Genomic DNA, 20,707 nt, shown 5'->3' on the forward strand with positions numbered 1-20,707 from the left:
CATGTTTGGGACTGGATGAAGCGTCGTCTCACGCAGTCTGCACGTCCAGCACGAACGCTGGTCCAACTGAGGCGCCAGGTGGAAATGGCATGGCAAGCCATTCCACAGGACTACATCCAGCATCTCTACGGTCGTCTCCATGGGAGAATAGCAGCCTGCATTGCTGCGAAAGGTGGATATACACTGTACTAGTGCTGACATCGCGCATGCTCTGTTGCCTGTGTCTATGTGCCTGTGGTTTTGTCAGTGTGATCATGTGATGTATCTGACCCCAGGAATGTTCAATAAAGTTTCCCCTTCCTGGGACAATGAATTCACAGTGTTCTTATTTCAATTTCCAGGAGTGTATGTAAATTATCTACTGTTTAATGTACAGCAAGCAGACTTGGTTCTTTTTGAGAATGACACTAGTGTTGTAATCACTCCCAGTATACATACAGAAATGGAAGAAATGGTGAACAAAGTTCTCAAAAGTATCATTTACTGGTTTCCTGCCAGTGGTCTGAATTTCACAGACACACATCATAATCAGTTCTGCACCTGTATGGGTACTGCACTAGTGATAAGTGGGTGGAAACTTCAAAATTCTTAGGTGTCCATATTGATGAGAATTTAAATTGGGAAAAACACATTTTGGAACTCCTAAAACAACTTTGTTCAGCCACAATCGAACTTAAAATCGTAGCAAATTTTGAGGAGAGAGAAATAGTAAGTTTACATATTTTGCTTAGTTTCACTTAGTAATGTCATATGGAATAACGTTCTGGGGTAACTCATCTTTGATAAAGAAGGTCTTCATTGCCCAAAAATGTGCTGTAAGAATAATATGTGGTGCTCACCTGCTATCATCGTGTAGACATCTGTTTAAGGAGTTGGGCGTTCTGACTACTGCTCCACAGTATATTTATTCCTTCGTGAAGTTTCTTGTAAATAATCCACTACAGTTCAAAAGGAACAATGAGGTACATAATTACAATACTAGAAGAAAAAATGACATTCATTACTCAGCTTTAAAGTTGTCTTTAGCACAGAAAGGGATGGACAGTGCTCCAACAAAAAAATTTTGACCACTTATCCAGTGATGTAAAGTGTCTAACAGATAGAAAGATAAAACTTGAAAATAAATTGAAAAAGTTTCTCCTTGACAACTCCTTCTATTCCATAGAAGAATTTCTATGTTTGTAATGTGTAAAAGGTGATGGGTAGGAATTGTTAACTCAATATGTATATCTTGTTTTCATTTTTTGGGGGGGAGGGGGGATTATATGGTGATGTTTAGAGTACAAGTAGATGTACAAATTAATTTGCAATATGAATATAAAATGACTTGTTCCACAACACGACAATTTACCATGCAAAATGATCCATGGAACATGAAAGTGACTGACTGACTGTCTGACTGACCAACCAACCAACCAACCAACCAGCTACTTGTAATCTAGCCTCCCACATCAAAGGCACCACCCACTTCCTTTACCAACTCGCCACCATCCCCCACCCATTTACCTCCTGACCCCACCTCCCTCTATACCGACATCAGTCATGCCCATGGTCTTACTGACATTGAACACTATCTTTCCCAATGTCCTTCAGTCTTCAAACCCACTACTTCATTCCTCGTACACATTTCTAACTTTATCCTAACCCACAACTACTTCTCATTTGAAGGGGAGATATGTAAACAAATCTGCGGCACAGCCACGGGTACCTGCATGGCACCCTTCTATGCCAAACTTTTTATGGGCCATCTGGTGGAGGCCTTCCTAGCCTCCCACAACACCAAACCCCTAGTCTGTTTCAGGTTCATTGATGATAACTTCATGATCTGGACTCAGGGCAAAGACACCCTATCTTCGTTTCTTCACAACCTCAACACCTTCTCTCCCATCCACTTCTTGTGGTCCTCCTCAACGCAGCATGCCACCTTCCTAGACGTTGACTTCCTCCTCTCTGATGGCTCCATCTGCACCTCTGACCTCATTAAACGTGCAGACCACCAACAACAGTACCTGCTTTCCGACAGCTGCCATCCCTTTTACACCAAAAAATCCGTCCCATACAGGCTGGCCACCCAGTGATATCGTATCTGCAGCAATGAAAACTCCCTTGCTCACTATGCTGAGGGTCTCATAAAGGCCTTCACAGAAAGGCAATAACCCCCAGACCTAGTCCGCAAACAGATCTCCCATGTCATTTCCCCTCACATCCCCAATCCTCCCACCATCCTCAAGAACCAACCACAAACGAGTGTCCTCTTCATCACCCAGAACCACCTGAGACTGGAACAACTGAACCGCTTCATTCACCAGGGCTTTGATTACCTATCATCATGCCGTGAAGTGAGGGACATTCTACCTGAGATACACTCCCGGAAATGGAAAAAAGAACACATTGACACCGGTGTGTCAGACCCACCATACTTGCTCCGAACACTGCGAGAGGGCTGTACAAGCAATGATCACACGCACGGCACAGCGGACACACCAGGAACCGCGGTGTTGGCCATCGAATGGCGCTAGCTGCGCAGCATTTGTGCACCACCGCCGTCAGTGTCAGCCAGTTTGCCGTGGCATACGGAGCTCCATCGCAGTCTTTAACACTGGTAGCATGCCGCGACAGTGTGGACGTGAACCGTATGTGCAGTTGACGGACTTTGAGCGAGGGCGTATAGTGGGCATGCCACGCCAAGACCGTAGGATCCTACGCAGTGCCGTAGGGGACCGCACCGCCACTTCCCAGCAAATTAGGGACACTGTTGCTCCTGGGGTATCGGCGAGGACCATTCGCAACCGTCTCCATGAAGCTGGGCTACGGCCCCGCACACCGTTAGGCCGTCTTCCGCTCACGCCCCAACATCGTGCAGCCCGCCTCCAGTGGTGTCGCGACAGGCGTGAATGGAGGGACGAATGGAGACGTGTCGTCTTCAGCGATGAGAGTCGCTTCTGCCTTGGTGCCAATGATGGTCGTATGCGTGTTTGGCGCCGTGCAGGTGAGCGCCACAATCAGGACTGCATACGACCGAGGCACACAGGGCCAACACCCGGCATCATGGTGTGGGGAGCAATCTCCTACACTGGCCGTACACCACTGGTGATCGTCGAGGGGACACTGAATAGTGCACGGTACATCCAAACCGTCATCGAACCCATCGTTCTACCATTCCTAGACCGGCAAGGGAACTTGCTGTTCCAACAGGACAATGCACGTCCGCATGTATCCCGTGCCACCCAACGTGCTCTAGAAGGTGTAAGTCAACTACCCTGGCCAGCAAGATCTCCGGATCTGTCCTCCATTGAGCATGTTTGGGACTGGATGAAGCGTCGTCTCACGCGGTCTGCACGTCCAGCACGAACGCTGGTCCAACTGAGGCGCCAGGTGGAAATGGCATGGCAAGCCGTTCCACAGGACTACATCCAGCATCTCTACGATCGTCTCCATGGGAGAATAGCAGCCTGCATTGCTGCGAAAGGTGGATATACACTGTACTAGTGCCGACATTGCGCTTGCTCTGTTGCCTGTGTCTATGTGCCTGTGGTTCTGTCAGTGTGATCATGTGATGTATCTGACCCCAGGAATGTGTCAATAAAGTTTCCCCTTCCTGGGACAATGAATTCACGGTGTTCTTATTTCAATTTCCAGGAGTGTATTTCCCACACCTCCTAAATTGGTGTTCCATTGCCCTTCCAACCTCCACAACATCCTAGTCCATCCTTGTGCCAGTCCCAATCCCAACTCCTTGCCACAAGGATCATATCTCTGTGGAAGACCCAGGTGCAAAACCTGCTCTATTCACCCACCCAGCACTTCCTATCCCAGTCCTGTCACAGGTTTATCCTACCTCATCAGGAGCTGGGCCACCTGTGAAAGCAGCCATGTCATTTACCAGTTCTGCTGCAGTCTTTGCACAGCTTTTTATATTGATATGACTACCGTCCAGCAGGATGAACGCCCACTGCCAAACTGTGACCAAGAGCAAAGTAGGCCACACCACCCCTTTCCCTTTGCTGCCCCTTTCAGATTGCTGCTTGCATCCCACTTGATAGTTGCATTCTGGCCTGAGATGCGGCATTGGCAGTTGTGTGTGCATGAGGTGTACTTGCGTGTGGGTCTCTCTCTCTCTCTCTCTCTCTCTCTCTCTCTCTCTCTCTCTCTCTCTCTCTCTCTGTTACTGGTGAAGGCTGTGGTGGAAAGCTTTATGTAAGTGTCTTTTAATTGTGACTGTCTGCAACTCGACATGTCTCCTTTACGGTAAGTAGCAATCTGTCTTTTCCTACGTTATTGATATTTTTGCCTGGAGTTTCCATTGTTTGACATGATAACCAAACCTTTTTATAACATCTATCATCCTTGGGTGTTTGGGTTATTACTGGTATTTTAATTTATATCCCATTCTTGTTGCTGGACTCATTACCATTGTATGAGGAAAGAAGAATAGAATTTCTTGGTCATCATTGTTATTTTAACTTAGTAGTTTTGGTTTTTATTTCAACACCATTCTCATATTTTTGTTGTTTTATATTCATTTTACATGTACTTATTTTATTTTATTTTATTTGTGTTGATGAAAAGTTGTCAGTGAAGTATAAGAAGTGGAATAAGTAAAATTAATAATCCACCACTAGTTGAGGCATTGAGTTATTGATCGACATACAAACTAGACTGAGAATGTCGCAAGATATCAAATAAATCCTAACAGGCACACACCTGCATTGCTGACTACAGTTTGTAGGCTCTGTAGTGATACTGTGCTGAGAGGTCGTGTCAGGTAGAGTGTGTGAGGAGGAACAAAAGGTGAGGAGTGGGGCTGTGGTGGTTTCAGAGTATTCAGTGGCATGGTGGAGATCAAGTCAGCACATTACACATTGAATGCCACAGCCTGTGTGACACTGCCTTTGGCCTGTTCACATTCTGGCGGCCTGTGGGGTGGAACTCCTTTCTTAAACGATGCAGTCAGCTGGAGCATGACATGTAATCAATTGAATATTTGAGTCTTTAGTGTATTTGAAGCCTGTGGCTTGATCATGAGGTGCATTTTACTGGGAGTCAAATGGTCTTTAGCTCTGTTTGTTTCATCATTAAATTTTGTAAACTATTATCATCCATATCACAATTCAATAGTCATATAATGTACATTTTGTCATGGGTACACTTGTACTCCACTGTAATTCACTGATTATACACTTACATCAATGTACGTTATTTGGTTAGTGAATTGTGGTACAGATGAAAATAGTTTACAAAATTTAATAAACAACATGCTGAATTAATGAACATGGGACTGTACTAAAATGTACCTGATGATGAAGCCATAGGCTTTGAAATGCATTGTGTTAGAGAACTCGATGAAGAAGGATTTCTTAACCCAAATAGCCATACGAAAAGCAGTGAAGGCACAAATGCCAGTAATGAACAAATTGAATTATCAGTTGTTACAAATGGTGTTGTGCACACTGAATTACTCTGAGATGACGAAAGTCATGGGATAGTAATATGCACATACATAGATGGTGGTGGTATCGCGTACACAAGGTGTAAAAGGGCAGTGCATTGACTGAACTGTCGCCTGTACTCAGGTGATGTATATGAAAGGTTTCCGACATGGTAATGGCTGTGTGATGCCAATTAACAGACTTTGAATGTGGAATATTAGTTGGAGCCAGATGCACGGGACATTCCATTTTGGAAACCAGTAGGCATTTCAGTGTTTCAAGATCCACAGTATCAAGAATATGCCTAGAATACCAAATTTCAGGCACATCATCTCACCATGGACAACACAGTGGCTGACAGTCTTCACTGAACCAAGAGCAGCGGTGGTTTTGTAGAGTTGTCAGTGCTAACAGACAAGCAACACTGCATGAAATAACCATAGAAATAAATGTGAGACATAAGACAAGTGTATCTGTTAGTGTGTTGTGTCGAAATTTGGCATTAAGGCCGGTATTACACTATCAAATTTCTTTGTCAAAGATTTGATCAAAGATGTGATCAAATATTCATCTAATATTTGTGACAAAGATCTTTGATGTGGCACTTAAAAGGGGAATTACACTTTCATCATATTTTTCGTCAAAGTTCAAGATAGCTGACAACAACAACTTGTTATTAACAGCAGCAGTTGCATGTACCACAATTGCACTGCGTGCACATGTGGAAGAGAAACGGGGGGAAAAAAGGAAACATACCTGGGCAAAGCCGTGGGTTTTACGACGACATGATAAAAGCATTCAACAAAACTTGTTATGTGAGCTTATAGTGGAGGACATCAAGTCGTACATAAGTTACTTAAGAATGGATGAGCTTACATTTCTGTATGTGCTCAGTGAAGTGTATCCTCATATCACAAAGCACAGACTCACTTAAGAACTGCTAAATCTGCAGAAGACAGGCTCACTGTAACACGTCGATTCCTTGCTACAGGAGAGCGTTCGGTTAGGTCAGGTTTCCAGTCTTCTTAATCTATTTTTGTATTCAGGGTGCCTCACGTTGTAAAGTGCTTCATCAGCTTCATACATCTCTATTAATTTTGTAGTTATCGGTACACGCCAATTGTAATTTACTGGTAATGTTTATAAAAAAATTACAGGTGACAGAACATTGCAACGATGCTAGTGCTCCACGTGGTAACACGTACATTGCAGTGAACAGATGACAAGCGACTTCTTTGATCAAATCTACTGCGAGGCCCTAGATTTGATTAAATATTTGACGACATTTGACGAAGTTCCCTATCGCATCATCAAATTTCTTTGACAAAGATATTGAACAAAGAAATTTGATAGTGTAATACCGGCCTAATGGGCTACAGCAACAGATGACTGATGTGAGTGCCCTTGCTAACAGTATGATTTTGCCTGTAGCACCTCTCCTGGGTTCGTGATCATATCGGATGGACCCTAGATGAGTGGAAAACTGTGGCACGATCAGAAGTGTCTCGATTTCAGTTGGTTAGAGCTTGTGGCAGGATTCGAGTGCAGCAGACTCCACAAAGCCAGAGACCCAAGTAGTCAACAGGGCACTGTGCAAGCTATTGGTGACCCGATAATTGTGTCAGCTGTGTTTACATGGAATGGACTGGGTCCTGTGGTCCAACTGAACCGGTTGTTGACTGGAAATGGTTATGTTCAGCTACATGGAGACTATTTGCAGCCATTCTTGGACTTCATTTCCCAAACGATGATGCGCCATGTCACTGGGTCACAGTTGTTTGCAATTGGTTTGAATAACATTCTAGGTAATTCGAGTGAATAATTTGGCCACCCAGATCACCCAACATTAATCCCATTGAACATTTGTGGGACATAGTTCAGATGTCAGTTCAAGCACAAAATCCTGCACTGGCAATACTTTCGCAATTGCGGACAGCTGTAGAGGCAACATGGCTCAATGTTTCTGCATTTGAATCCGTATCACATCCAGTTGCAAACACTACGCCAAGCGAAAGGAGATCCTACATGATATTAGAAGGTGTCCCATTACTTTTGTCACCTCAGTGTATTTTACTGTTTGACTTGTCATGCAGGAATGACTTGTCAGCTGTTTCCATTATTGCTGGAAAGTAGCTGGAGCACCCAACTACACCAAATGTTAGGCTCTTGTATTTGTGCAACTTCTTCTTCTTCTTCCTCCTCTTAACATGTCAGTGACACCCATTTAAATGAAGTGTAGTGCCTCAGCAAGGTGCATTGCTTTTGTGTTTCCTGATAGCAGATCCTCTTGTGTCACGAGGAGATGGTGTAAACAGGGCAGTGAAGGAAATGGATCATCGTCTGTTCAACACTGCATGCACGGGACACATCTGGGTTATCGCACGGTACCCATTTGAACAAGAAACTTATAGTTCGGCCAGATCCTATGTGAAGACAATTAAGTGATTTCCATGTTGGTCACAACAGACTGTTTCATGTGGGCAGATCCTCTTTTGGAAGTATTCAATCACTTTTAGCTCTTTCCTGCCAGTGCTGAGGTCTCTCTTCCGCCTTTGACTTCACTAAGGGGTATGTACTTGAGATGAAACTTTTCCTACTGCGAAGATGTATAGCAACAGCTTCGTGCCCATGATGTGTGTGTCTGTCATCATTGTTCACTTTGCTCCTCTCGGATTTCGCAATTACTATCTGCCCAATATCGGCTGGAGCTATCCTGACCAAAACCTGGATCTTCTCAGTTGGGGCTGGTGTCGAGCATTGTGTCACCTGGTGGCAAGTTTGGCAAAGAGCAATACCAACGTGTTCCAAGTGGCAGGATTGATGCCACACTGGGGAAGCATATTCTCCTGCCAGGCAGCACAAGGCTAGAGCTGAAGTCAAAGTACTTGTAGGCTTGCATCACAACGTGTGCATTTTTAGTTTTCTTTAAGATATTATTTCGTGCTGCAACCTTCAGTTGGATGTGTCACAATGTTCCTCAAATGCCAGACTCCTATCAAGAATAACCCTTCGGTATTTAGGGGTAGAGATGTGAGTGAGAGGAGTTACCAGCTATGAGACGTTTAACCTGCAGGTAGCATATTTGTTACTGGGATGAAAAATGCTGACTGCTATTTTAACATATTTGTTACTGAGATGAAAAATGCTGACTACTATTTTGCTTGAATTTGGCTTCAGGCTGTTGACCTCTTAACACTTTCCCAGATCAAGACGAGGAGACATAAAATGTTTTCAGTGTCTTTAATGTCTTACATTGGGCAGAGGTGGCCACATTGTCTGCATAAATAAATGAGGTGCAAGCCTTGTTATGTGGTTGGTCATTGGTGTACATGTTAAATAGTGTGGGAGTAAGAATGCTTCCTTGGGGAAGACCTTTTCTGTTGCTCAGGTGTTCTGCAGTGTTCTTCTTAAAGCTGTTTGTCTTTGGTTGTGTTCTACACCTTTAGGAGAAGTTTTCTGATGTTTTCCATGTCGTAGGCCACACTCAGGTCGACAAAGGCAACACTGGTGTCAGTACCTTTCTCAAAGCTATCCTCAGTATGCTGGGTAAGATTCAATACCTGCCCTGTGCAGGACCACCCAGGTCGGAAACTGGCTTGTTCTGTAACGAGCTTATGTTCTATGAGTGGAGTGAGGCAGGCTAGATGAATTTGTTCAAATAGCTTGGTCAGATGGCAGAGTAAAGATATTAGCGAAAACTTTTCAGGTAGTCTTATGATTTTCCGGGCTTGATCAGAGCGATAACATGGGCTTACCTTCAGAGTTTCTAATTGTTGAACATTTCCAGGCAGTCATTGAACGTCTGGTGGAGCCAGTCGGTACCCCTTCTGCCAAGGTGGTTTAACAATCCTACATATACATGTCTGCCCCATCTTTCAGAGCTCGGATACCATTTGTGATGTCTTCTTTTGTGATGGGGCGACTGATACCATCGGTTTCTTATTTTATATTGCATGTTACATTATCTGTAGTTTTCAGATGCTACCTGCTGCACTTCCCATTAAGTAGACGTTGATGGGTGATTTCATTTGGCGTGACGTTGCTAAATCGTACAGGTTTGTGAGTGCCATTGGAAAATGTCTTAATTGCGGACCGAGACTTCTTGCAGTTTTGTGTAAAGTCTAGATCTGTCTTCAGCTTGCACCACTCAGCTCTGTAAGGGAAACCTACGACTGCATTAGTGTGTCACCTAACTCCCTCATTATGTTGGAGAAAGGGTCTTCCACAAAGCTGCAACAATAATCGTCATATAGCTGCATATTACCATCTTGTAACCATGATACGTAGCTGGTTCTGCAGCCTTTTGCAATGAATTTGTTCTGCTGACATGCTGCTTTAAGTAGGAGTTTGATAAATGCATCATAGTTCTTTGGATTTGAATCTATTTCCAACACTTTATCTTCAACCATTTTGCTGAAGATGTCCCTCTTGGTGTTTTTAAAGTTGAATTTGTATTGAAGGCATGTGACTTGAGGTTGTAAAACTTTGTGGGTGGTACACATAACTGGTCTGTGTTGTGCGGAGGGTATTGCTTGGAGAACCTGCTTCTTTATTATTTGCCTGGTGTACAACTGACAAGAAGGGGATCAGGGATGTAACTCTTCTCTCATTTACAGCAGTAGAATGTCTTGTCTTTGGTTGCTTTAGATCACAGGTGAGCTTGCGTTGCTGGCACTCTGTCCCACAGCTCAACTTAAAAGTTCATCATTGTTACCTGCACTATATCCCCAATCAGTGTGGTGGCTGTTGTAGTCAATGATAATGACTGTTTTCTGGTTAGCAGTAGGGGGATTGTAGACAGAAGTTGCAGTGCACTTTTCGAATCCCATAGCTAGGATTTTGAAGTCCTCATCATCTTTTAGATAAGCAGATTTTATCACAAGGCTTGGTTTGCAGAATATTGCAATTCCATACTTAGAGTGAGGTGTCTCCATAACTAATCTTATGCCATCAATTCTTTGTCAGCAGTAGTTCATAAGATATTGGGTTTCTTGTACGCATAAAATATCACAGTTTTTGACATAGGTCAGATAATAAGACTGAATTCGTGGTTGAAAATCCCTTGATGTTGATTGATCAAGGACAAATACAGCTCAGAATGTGTGTTCGTTAAAAGGAGTTGGTGTTCTGCATCGTCAATTGTAGGTATCCATCCACTGACTCATTTAAAAGGTACTGACTGTCCGCTTGTATAACAGCTCTTACATGCATGTTATGGGATATGATTATTACTGCCTGAATATTTGTGGCTATTGTAAATGCACTGCATGCAGTGTGTGTGTGTGTGGGGGGGGGGGGGGGGGCATTTTTTTATTACTTCCCTCAGCATTGTCCACTGACTTGATAACAGTTGCTTGAATAATACTCTGAGTCTGTAACATGCTGAGTTATTCATTTATAGTGTACTGTAAAGAATAGGGAATGTCGCAGCATTGAAAGAGTTTATGTACCACTGATGACATCTTGGTTATGTGAGCTGTAAAGTTATTCACACGTCCAAGCACATGACTAAACAGTGCTGTCAAATGCTTATCCAACACATCTAATGTTTGGTTGGGGATGTTGTCTACAGATGTTAAATTGATTGGTCTCTTCCATGTATACAAAATTCTTTCACTACTGCTAAACCACGTCTTAGCAAAGATTAGAAATTGGAAAAATCTGGATTTTGCAGTAGATGCAAAATAATGTGAATTCTGCCTCAAAATGCAAAAACACAGAATTACCAAATAGATGCTATTTCATGGCAAATTCTATACTGAGGAACTATTTTATCAGAGATAGTTTGGATAACTTTACTTTTGGCATATTAATATCGAAAATGTAACCAATTTTCCGTTTGTGACATTGTACATCGTTTGGCAAAGCCCAATTTGGAAAAATAATGTGCATCAAAACCTGCCTGCAAAATAAAAAGTGCACAAATGAAATGACCTCCAAGTGTGCCCCATGCTCTGGTGCCATGATAACTGTGGGTGGTTGAATGATTTATTTAAGATACATGCCATATAATGCAGCTTAATATTCAGCTGTGGGATCTACCATTTTATAACAAAGAAATGCATACATTTATTTATTAGCTAAAGTTCAAAAGTTGGTATAGTGTGGACACTTTTAATGTGCCAAATTAGGTGGTAGATGTTTGAAATGATGGTTGCATTGAATACCTCTAGAGGTCAGGTGTGAAATACCTTGTTAACAGTATTCTTAAAATCACAACAAGCAGTTGCACGGTAGCTATTCCTGGATGTTTTGTGTTGTGCATTGCTCGTTGTTTACCTTTCTTATTTTGAAGTGAGTGATGTGTCTAATCCTAGTCCATCACGGATTTCGATTATGATGCTTACAACACCATTAGAGTTATCCTTGCGACAATAGTGTGTCAGTTCTGCTTTTGCAGAATGTGGATGTGGGCTGCTGACTGTGAGAGGGATGCAGGGCTCGTTTTCCTGCACTGCTCCTCTCCCCTTGCATGCTCAGAATTCTGGTTTGTTTATACTCATGGTTGGCTGCCGCTGTATAGTGTCTGCAATCTGCGCTATAGCAATCGGAAAAAAAAATTGTCACTTTTTTCGACTGTGCCGAACCCCTAATGCTTGAGTAGAGTTATGTAATTTTGGTTACTTCTACTCTGCACCTTGTCATTTCTACCTGTAGCACTGTTGAGCATGGATCACACAGCTATGAATGCTCATGAAAGGTAGAGATTAATATTCTGCAATCAGTAATCATTGAATTGAATGGGAAAAGACAAAGAATGTTGAGAAATACCTTAAATCAGAGATGACCCATGGGAAAATGCTGCTGTTTTCCAAGACAAAAATCATTTGTTAAAAGTTTAAATACAGCCATACAGTTTTTGCATGAGCAAACATTTCAGTATTTCAGTCAAACAGTTCCCAATCAGCATTTTTCAAACTGTAAAATTTTTTTTAGAGAGAGAGAGAGAGAGAGAATTAAATCCTGCTCCCTGCATAATTCTATCAGCTGACTTCCCTTTCATTCATTCCCCCCCCCACCCCACCCCACCCCACACCCCCATTCCATGTGTTCTTGTACTATTTTTCCTTCTCTTCCTTTTCCCACTATCAAAATCCAATTCCCTGTCACAGTTAAGGCTTTGTCTCTCTTAACAGTTTGAATAATTTAATTTACCTCGTTATAAATTCTTTCAAACTACTCATAATCTACAGAACTAGGATGCAAATATATCCTTGATTTCCTGAGATTGGTCATGGTTTTTGTGTTTATCTTTTGCTATGATAATCCATTCACTATGCTGCCCAACTCACATTTCTATTTTTTGTTTATTTGTTTATATTCTTTGTTTATTATTACATCTATTCTTGTACTACCCCTATTTGATTATGCATTGATGGTATCTAGCCTGCCTATATATTTGTGTGTGTAACATTCAGCTTTACACCTGTTTCTTTCTGTGACTCTGTGTGAATTGTTATTACTTATTTTTTTAGAGTAATCATCATCCATATATGTACTGAACTTTTTCCCTTTGCAAGAATCATCATCTTCTAATTTACTCATAATTTATATTTGTTTCTTTTTCTGATTGCAGGGCGGAAACTAAAGCCACAAAATGGTGGTTTTACCTCTTTTCAGTAATTGAGTCCTTTGTCTCTGATGAAGGAGAGAAAACTTCTATCGCTGAATTGGAAGGAACGTTGAAAGCATTTATAGAAAACGGAACACTTGGAGACTTTGAAACCAGACTTGAGATGCTTTTCAACTTCCACTGTCATGTGCTGCATATGGAAACTTCAGAAAGGCAAGGTAGGATAGTATGGATAATTCTCTCCTGCTTCTATACATTCATTCTTCATATTTTGTGGATTGTGTAGGAGAACACTCGGGGATATGAAATGCGTTAATGTTTCCAAAACAGAGAACAGAAAACCAGGAACTGGTTTTGCAGTATTTCTTTACAAGCATGTGCTACTTTACTGAAATATAGTTTCTTCCAGCTGGAAAATGCTCCTCTCAGAGCACAAATAAATCAAATACTGCCCTCTGACAGAAAAGGGGGAACCAGCAGCCTTAATCCTCATTCCACCTTCCTCACCAAAAATTTTGACACACGAATGTATTTGCGTCGTCCTTTTCCCCTTAAGCCTTCATACTCAGTGTCTCCATCTCACTGCTACCATCTATACGTGTCTCTCCCCCACTGTCTCCTTTTTCTCTGATTAGCATGATCTCCGGTCTGTCTCTCCCACATCCCTTTCTCTCTTACCACTTTTGGTGTCTCTCTGTCCTACTGCCATTGCCTTTGTCCCATTCTGTTTCTCTGCCATTACCACTGACTGCTTCTTTTTTGCTTGCAGTCTGCTTTCTTTCTCTTGTCCACCATTGACTCCTCTTCACACATGCCCTTGGGGAAGGTTTGCTCAGCTTTTTGACCTCTAGACTGGGAAACTTTTACACATGGCTGTAGGGAGTGTGTGAAAGTGGACAAATTTTTCGTGTTAATAGTTTGCCGGTCTTGGGAGAAGGGGTGAAGGAGGGGAGGGGGCCGTGTCCATACACCCCCCCCCCCCCCCCCAACCCATGCCTATTTTATGTTCTCCATTCATTCTCTTTTTCATTTTCACTGTCTCCTCTTTTTCATTTCCACTGTCTCCTCTTTTTGCTCCCACTGCTGCTATCCCCATCCAACTCTCATTGTCCTTTACTGCCACTATCTCTCACTATCACTATCTCCTCTCTCATTGGCTAACACTGGTATTCTCTTCACCCATCTCTCTCTCTCTCTCTCTCTCTCTCTCTCTCTCTCTCTCTCTCTCTCTCTCACTGCCACTTTCTCTCTCTCACCACCATTGCTTTCTTTCTCTTTCTCTCCTACTGCCACCGCCTCCTCTCTCTTCCACCATCACTGTCTCTCTGCCACTCTCTTTCAGCACAGAAAATGTGAATATGCAAATTTTTTTGTGAGTAATGCAGAATTAGAGTTGAGGCAGCTGGTTCCCCACTTTTCTTTACAAGAGGAACATAATCACCTCTTCTGTTATTTGAGAGAAGCATTATTTCATCTGGTTCTCTTCTCTTCCCTATTACAGCAGAATATGCTGCATATATAAAGTGAATTCAGTAGGTCATTAAAGTTTTAATATTTTATCTATATACTTCCAACAAATTTGCATGTCTTGACACACACACACAACAGATAAGTACGCCTGATATATGGTATACTCAAATTCATCTCCCATCCAATGCAAGTTCACTTTACACTACTATACATAAAATGCACAACATTTTCAGACTAAACCTACAGTATCCCAAAAAGTACGGTGTTTGATTTGCAAGTATAAAGAATTTCTTGTGACAAAATATTCTTCCCTGAGGTGCTTACGCTACTAGAGGGTGCTGTCGAATGATTTTCAGATCAAAGGTGTGCAGTGCCCATTATATAGAGTTTTACTGATGAAAAAATGGCAACAGGCATGATATTATGTGCATAAGTATGGTAACTTTGAAACCTCTCGGTCTCAGTAATGGATAATGAAATCAAAATATCTTTTTTCAATATCCGCCAAGAACATCATTGTAAGAATATATGCCAAAAATTTCTATGATTTCCCATGAACAGAAATTATAGAGGTGGCAGCCCCCACAACTGGTACTTTTGGAACCCAAAAATTATGGTTTTCAAGGTTTTCTCGGTTACTGCCCATAAGCAATGGTGCTTTTATAAGCTGCCTAAGGCCCACCCTAGACCACACCTGAATTAAGAGAATCAGCTGATTTGCTGAATTTGCCTTGGCTAGAGGAAATCTGTAATGTTTAAATTTTGACCCTATACTATAGTATAGCTACAGCATGACCATTCTTTCGGTATGTATACAAATGGTTGCTAGGCCAAGGGCTGTCCAAAACACTTGACCTCTTATCACTGTCAGACCTGAGATGTAATCCCCCTGAGAAACTGCCTTTTTCCACTTGGCTTTTTGGAACATATTGGCAGTGTGCACAGTCGTGCATGAACTGATGTGTGCTTACATGTGCTAATTGAAATACAATAAATTTGACAGAAACTGTACTAACCTGAACAAATCTGCATCATCCTCAGGTCTAGTAGTTACATTTAATCTATTACTGTCAAAAATACTTACCTCGAGCACACTGAAAACTATCCAAGAGAAATAATTATCTACATGCTGTAAAGAAAATAGATCTATTTGTAACAAACTATGTTGAATTATTAAACACAACTTTCAAAATTATTTTTGTTAAATACAATGTGACCCAGAAATTTATAAAACCATTATTTCCATGAAAATTTATGTCTTTAAAAATTTTGTAATTGTTTACTGTCACATAAGTTAGGTAAGTCAAAAAAGAACCAACAAGGACTGTTTTATTATGAAACCCTTTAAATGTTTCATGGGAAAATGTAAATGGCATTCCCAAGTGAGCAACCTGTTTGATATCCAAACTCTGATGTGTTATGTATCTTTTTATGAAGTTGGGACACAGTTCTAATGTAAATTGCCTTCCTAGATTTGTAACAATATTTTACCAATGAAATAGGTTTGTAGTTATAGATATACTTTTTTTAGCTTTCTTATGTGAGATTACCACTCCACTTCTATTCCTTGTGTGAGGAAAAGATAGGGAGTGTGATACGAATCCTTAATGTTTTTTGTACTTGAGTTAAGATTTTCTGGATTGTTTGAGGACAATTTCTTAATGTTCTAATTATTTGTTATGACTGTCTTACATAGATTTTCAATAATCCCTAATGAGAAATATCTTTTGAGTAGGGTTGTGTATCTTACTTTCCACCTTTCATTTTTGTTTTTTATTTTTTTAATTTACCAATCAAAACACAATTGTCAGTCATGGGATATTCTTCAGTGATTCAGCAGTAAAACTGTATTTATGAAAAAAAGAGATCCAAATCTGAATCCTAAAAGGCAGTTTTTCAAGGCACATCTGAGCCTGGACCCAAGTGATTCACAGCTTTCATATCATGATAAATAACTTCGTGCAGACAACTGACTGGCAGATAGGCAGCGCAACCTTTAAATATACAGGACATTTGGCTATTATAGGAACAGGTGAATGAGGGGAGTACAGGATGGTGAAACGAAAAAATAATCCCAATAAACATACATCTGGAAATCGGCTGTCTTCCTGACATGACATGTTATGACTGAGAATATGAACACCATATGACATTCTCCACATGGTCACATTTAATGTGAAGGCAGGCTTCACAGCTTTCCATCGATGTCCATTACACATTTAAAAATCCAAGGTGTGTTCTGAATGCATAGACAACTGTCCACAGTGAGTTTATAGAGGCTGTCGACAGGGCTGGAATACACCAAAGCTTCATCATCATAAAAAAAAAAAAAAAAAAAAAAAAAAAAAAATCATATTGGGGAATCTGGGAGGCTTATGTATTGTTGAGCCACAGCCAATACACTTGTTGTCAACTGCTATTTGCTGGTACTTAGGTATCCAGAATTATGATAACATCAAATGAGGGCAGTTTATCACATTTTAATTGATGCATCACTTGCAGACTTACCTCATGCATGCTGTCTTGTGCTAGTAGTGTTTAAAAATGTTAATTCTTCTAGCAATACTGACAAACTGGGCTGTCTGACTTCAGAAATGCAAATTCTAACTCATGTCATTGAAGCAATCATATAACCACATTTGTTTATTGAAAAATCGCACCGTACAAAATTAAAATGATAAACACACCTTAAATTTAAATTCAAATAGAAATGAAAGCTCTTTAACCAATTTTATACATCACATAGGATGGTCTGAAGTTCATTTTCTAATTGTAAGTGAAGGTTCAATTCTGAATACTCAAAGAATACACACATGTAAGATAACATTCTTTTATTGACTCATAAAGCACATTGTACTTGAACAAAATGAGCAATCATTGATTATGTGAGGGTGAGAATGAATGTGTGTGAGATAGTGGGCTGTTAAGCCACATTAAAATTTGTTTTATAGTAAGCAATCAGTCAGGGAGTGGGTGCCATAAGCAGCATGTAATCCCTACATTGATAAGTAATATAGCTTCTCTGGATGGCAGCCGCTCAAGACAAAGGTACCACTGCCACGCCAAGTATGCACTTGTAAATATTTTAAATAGATTTTAAATCGTACGATTGCACGATAGATTACATTCACCCCCAGTGGCAAGATACTTCGACTACTAGCAATAAGTAGGTTTTGAGCCATTTCATATCCACATGTGATTATGATTTTTATTTTGATTTAAGATATTCAACTGATTTTTCTTTTTTATATTGATTCAAGATGCATTTTGTTGTTAGTACAATGTTCTTTTCATGGTTGAGTTGAACAAGAAAACAAATATTACATAGTGATAGATTTTTTTTTCTTTTTGAAACAGATTGTAGCCTGTTAGGCCCTTTCATTTGTACCTATAATTGTGAAACACCTTGTGTACATTTCATTAATCAGTAATGTAATAGTGTATATCAACTTGTTTTCATGTATAATTGATGTTGATGTTGTTTATTGTCTTTTCAGAAGTGATGTTGTGTTTGCTGTGGAACTTATACAAGAGGTTTTCGCAGCTAAAAGTACCTATAGCAGAGCGTCTCGCACGTCTGAGAAACCCTATAGAACGAGAACTACGTGATTTTGTAAAGATTTCCCACTGGAAGGACACAAGTTACTGGGCAGTGCGGGAAGCAGTTGCTAAGAGCCACCGCACTGTCCATAAGCGTATTCGAGAATTTGAGAAAGTGTTGGCTGAACCAGCTCTTGTTCCTGGTGTAGGAGTTAAAACTGGAGGGACAATTTTTGTTAGATTCCCCACAGTTAATGCTGCTGCCTTCATTATGCCTTTGGCTTGGCGAGTAAGTCCAGTATTTAATTACTTTTTTTATTACAGCTTTGTTGGCCTTTGTATGTACTTCAAGTTCATTAACAATTCAGTCCCACTGTCGCAGATTTTATGTTTCTTTGTAATATATATATCGAAATGCTTTAGAAAGAAGTATCTTAAAAAACAACAAAAAAGACACCATGTCCTTTCTTAAAGTATGTAAAGCTTTTTTTGTTATATGGTGTTATAATGCTAAGCAACAAGGAAGGTGATTGTATTATGCTTTGACCAGGAAGGGAAACAGAGCATACATTGCCAACTTGATCTCTCGGGCCCTACATCAGATGCTTCATGTCTTCTCCTGGCAGTTGGCAACTTTGGAACAGGCTACATGTGAAGAGTCAGTGGCTGCTTTTGTCAGTTTCGTAAATGATTAGTGTAAAAGGATAACAAGAAAATCAGTGATGTATAGAGTGTAGATTACTCCATCAGTACTTGGAGGAAAATAGATGTATTAAAGACAGAAATACACAGTACTGATGGTCCACACTGTTGTGGAATATCAGTACTGTTTGTTTCAGTTTATAATGTCAATGCTGTGTGTATTGCACGAGGTAGTGGAAAATGTTTAGTCGAATATAAGAAATGGAAGGAATAACGGCTTTGAATGGTCGATATGCACATAGATAAGACAGGAAAGTTGCTAAGCTTAGGGACATAATACGCTTCAGAGCTGACAGAATACACACACACACACACACACACACACACACACACACACACCAGTCATACATGCCCACTGTCTCAGTTGGCTACATTCTACCCACACTTCATCTCGACTAGGGTGAGAGGTTTACTGTGAAGCGGGTATATTACAGAGGAAGAAGAAGAGTGTATGAGTGTGGAACAAAAGAGGTAGGGTGCACAGGGACAGGGACAGGGACAGGGACAGGGACAGGGGGGGGGGGGGTGGGACAGGGACAGGGATGAGGGCTAGCAGCTATTGATGCCAAGAGGACTGCTGGCTCCAAGGGGGGAAGGGGATGAGTATCCAGAGGGCACAGGATAGGACATGACACAAATAGGATGTGCTGGGTGTGTGCATAGGTTGGGTCTTGCACCTGTGTCTTCTCAGGAGTGTGACCTATTTTGAAAGAAGTTTCAAGGAGGGACCAAGATATTTCGTAGATTGGGTGATTCCGAATCAAAGCCATTTTATTTATGACACACACATAATGTGGGAAGGCAGGGGCAGAGTGTGCAATTAGTTGGGTATTGATGCAACTACTTCAGTGTCTTACCTACTTACAGTTTTGTGTCTTGTGAAAATGGATAATGGCATTATTGGTTTGCAGGACCTCCCATGGAGCTACTCCTTTGACATCTCTCTACATACCCAACAAAAACTTACTGGGAAAAAGTACTACTGTGAGTTGAGAAATACAATGCAGAAACATGGCAGACAGCACTTTATTGTTTTGCATTACATATCTCAAATATCTGTTCCCCCAAGATTGTGTCATGAACTGCCATTTTATACAGGAAAGGAAGAAAAGACGAGCCACATCATTTGGCCTTTTCCATTCTGTACCTCATGCTGTCCATCCTTTCTTGCTCTCTCATGATTTTTTTCCTCTTCTCCTTAAATTATTTACAAAATCACTTATCTTTGTTTCAAAGGATAATACTTTTGTAAATTTTGTTTGGTATATTTTGAAAATATCGTCTTAAACCTCTACAGTTGGGCTCACTTTGTTTCTTGCAGATGGATCAATACTTAAAAAAAATAAATAAATAAATAAATAAATATATATAAAAACAAAGATGAGGTGACTTACCGAACAAAAGTGCTGGCAGGTCGATAGACACACAAACAAACACAAACACACACACAAAATTCAAGCTTTCGCAACAAACTGTTGCCTCATCAGGAAAGAGGGAAGGAGAGGGGAAGACGAAAGGAAGTGGGTTTTAAGGGAGAGGGTAAGGAGTCATTCCAATCCCGGGAGCGGAAAGACTTACCTTAGGGGGAAAAAAGGACAGGTATACACTCGCACACACGCACATATCCATCCACACATACAGACACAAGCTTGTGTCTGTATGTGTGGATGGATATGTGCGTGTGTGCGAGTGTATACCTGTCTTTTTTTCCCCCTAAGGTAAGTCTTTCCGCTCCCGGGATTGGAATGACTCCTTACCCTCTCCCTTAAAACCCACTTCCTTTCGTCTTCCCCTCTCCTTCCCTCTTTCCTGATGAGGCGAAAGCTTGAATTTTGTGTGTGTGTTTGTGTTTGTTTGTGTGTCTATCGACCTGCCAGCACTTTTGTTCGGTAAGTCACCTCATCTTTGTTTTTATATATAATTTTTCCGACGTGGAATGTTTCCTTCCATTATATAAATAAATAAATAAATAAATAGACAACCAGACTGTGGT

The 20,707-nt window shown here is 41.0% G+C and overlaps 1 protein-coding gene across 1 annotated transcript in view; it reads left to right on the top strand.

Annotated features, from left to right (window-relative positions):
• LOC124711322 (midasin-like) overlaps positions 1–20,707 on the top strand; it is a 146,908-nt gene that overhangs the window by 15,691 nt on the left and 110,510 nt on the right. Inside the window, exons 4-5 of the mRNA XM_047241340.1 lie at positions 13,006–13,220; positions 17,970–18,301. Coding sequence (XP_047097296.1) covers positions 13,006–13,220; positions 17,970–18,301 — 547 coding nt within the window. The remainder of the gene's footprint in view (positions 1–13,005; positions 13,221–17,969; positions 18,302–20,707) is intronic.

Source organism: Schistocerca piceifrons, chromosome 8 (assembly GCF_021461385.2).
Source record: "Schistocerca piceifrons isolate TAMUIC-IGC-003096 chromosome 8, iqSchPice1.1, whole genome shotgun sequence".
NCBI lineage: Eukaryota > Metazoa > Arthropoda > Insecta > Orthoptera > Acrididae > Schistocerca > Schistocerca piceifrons.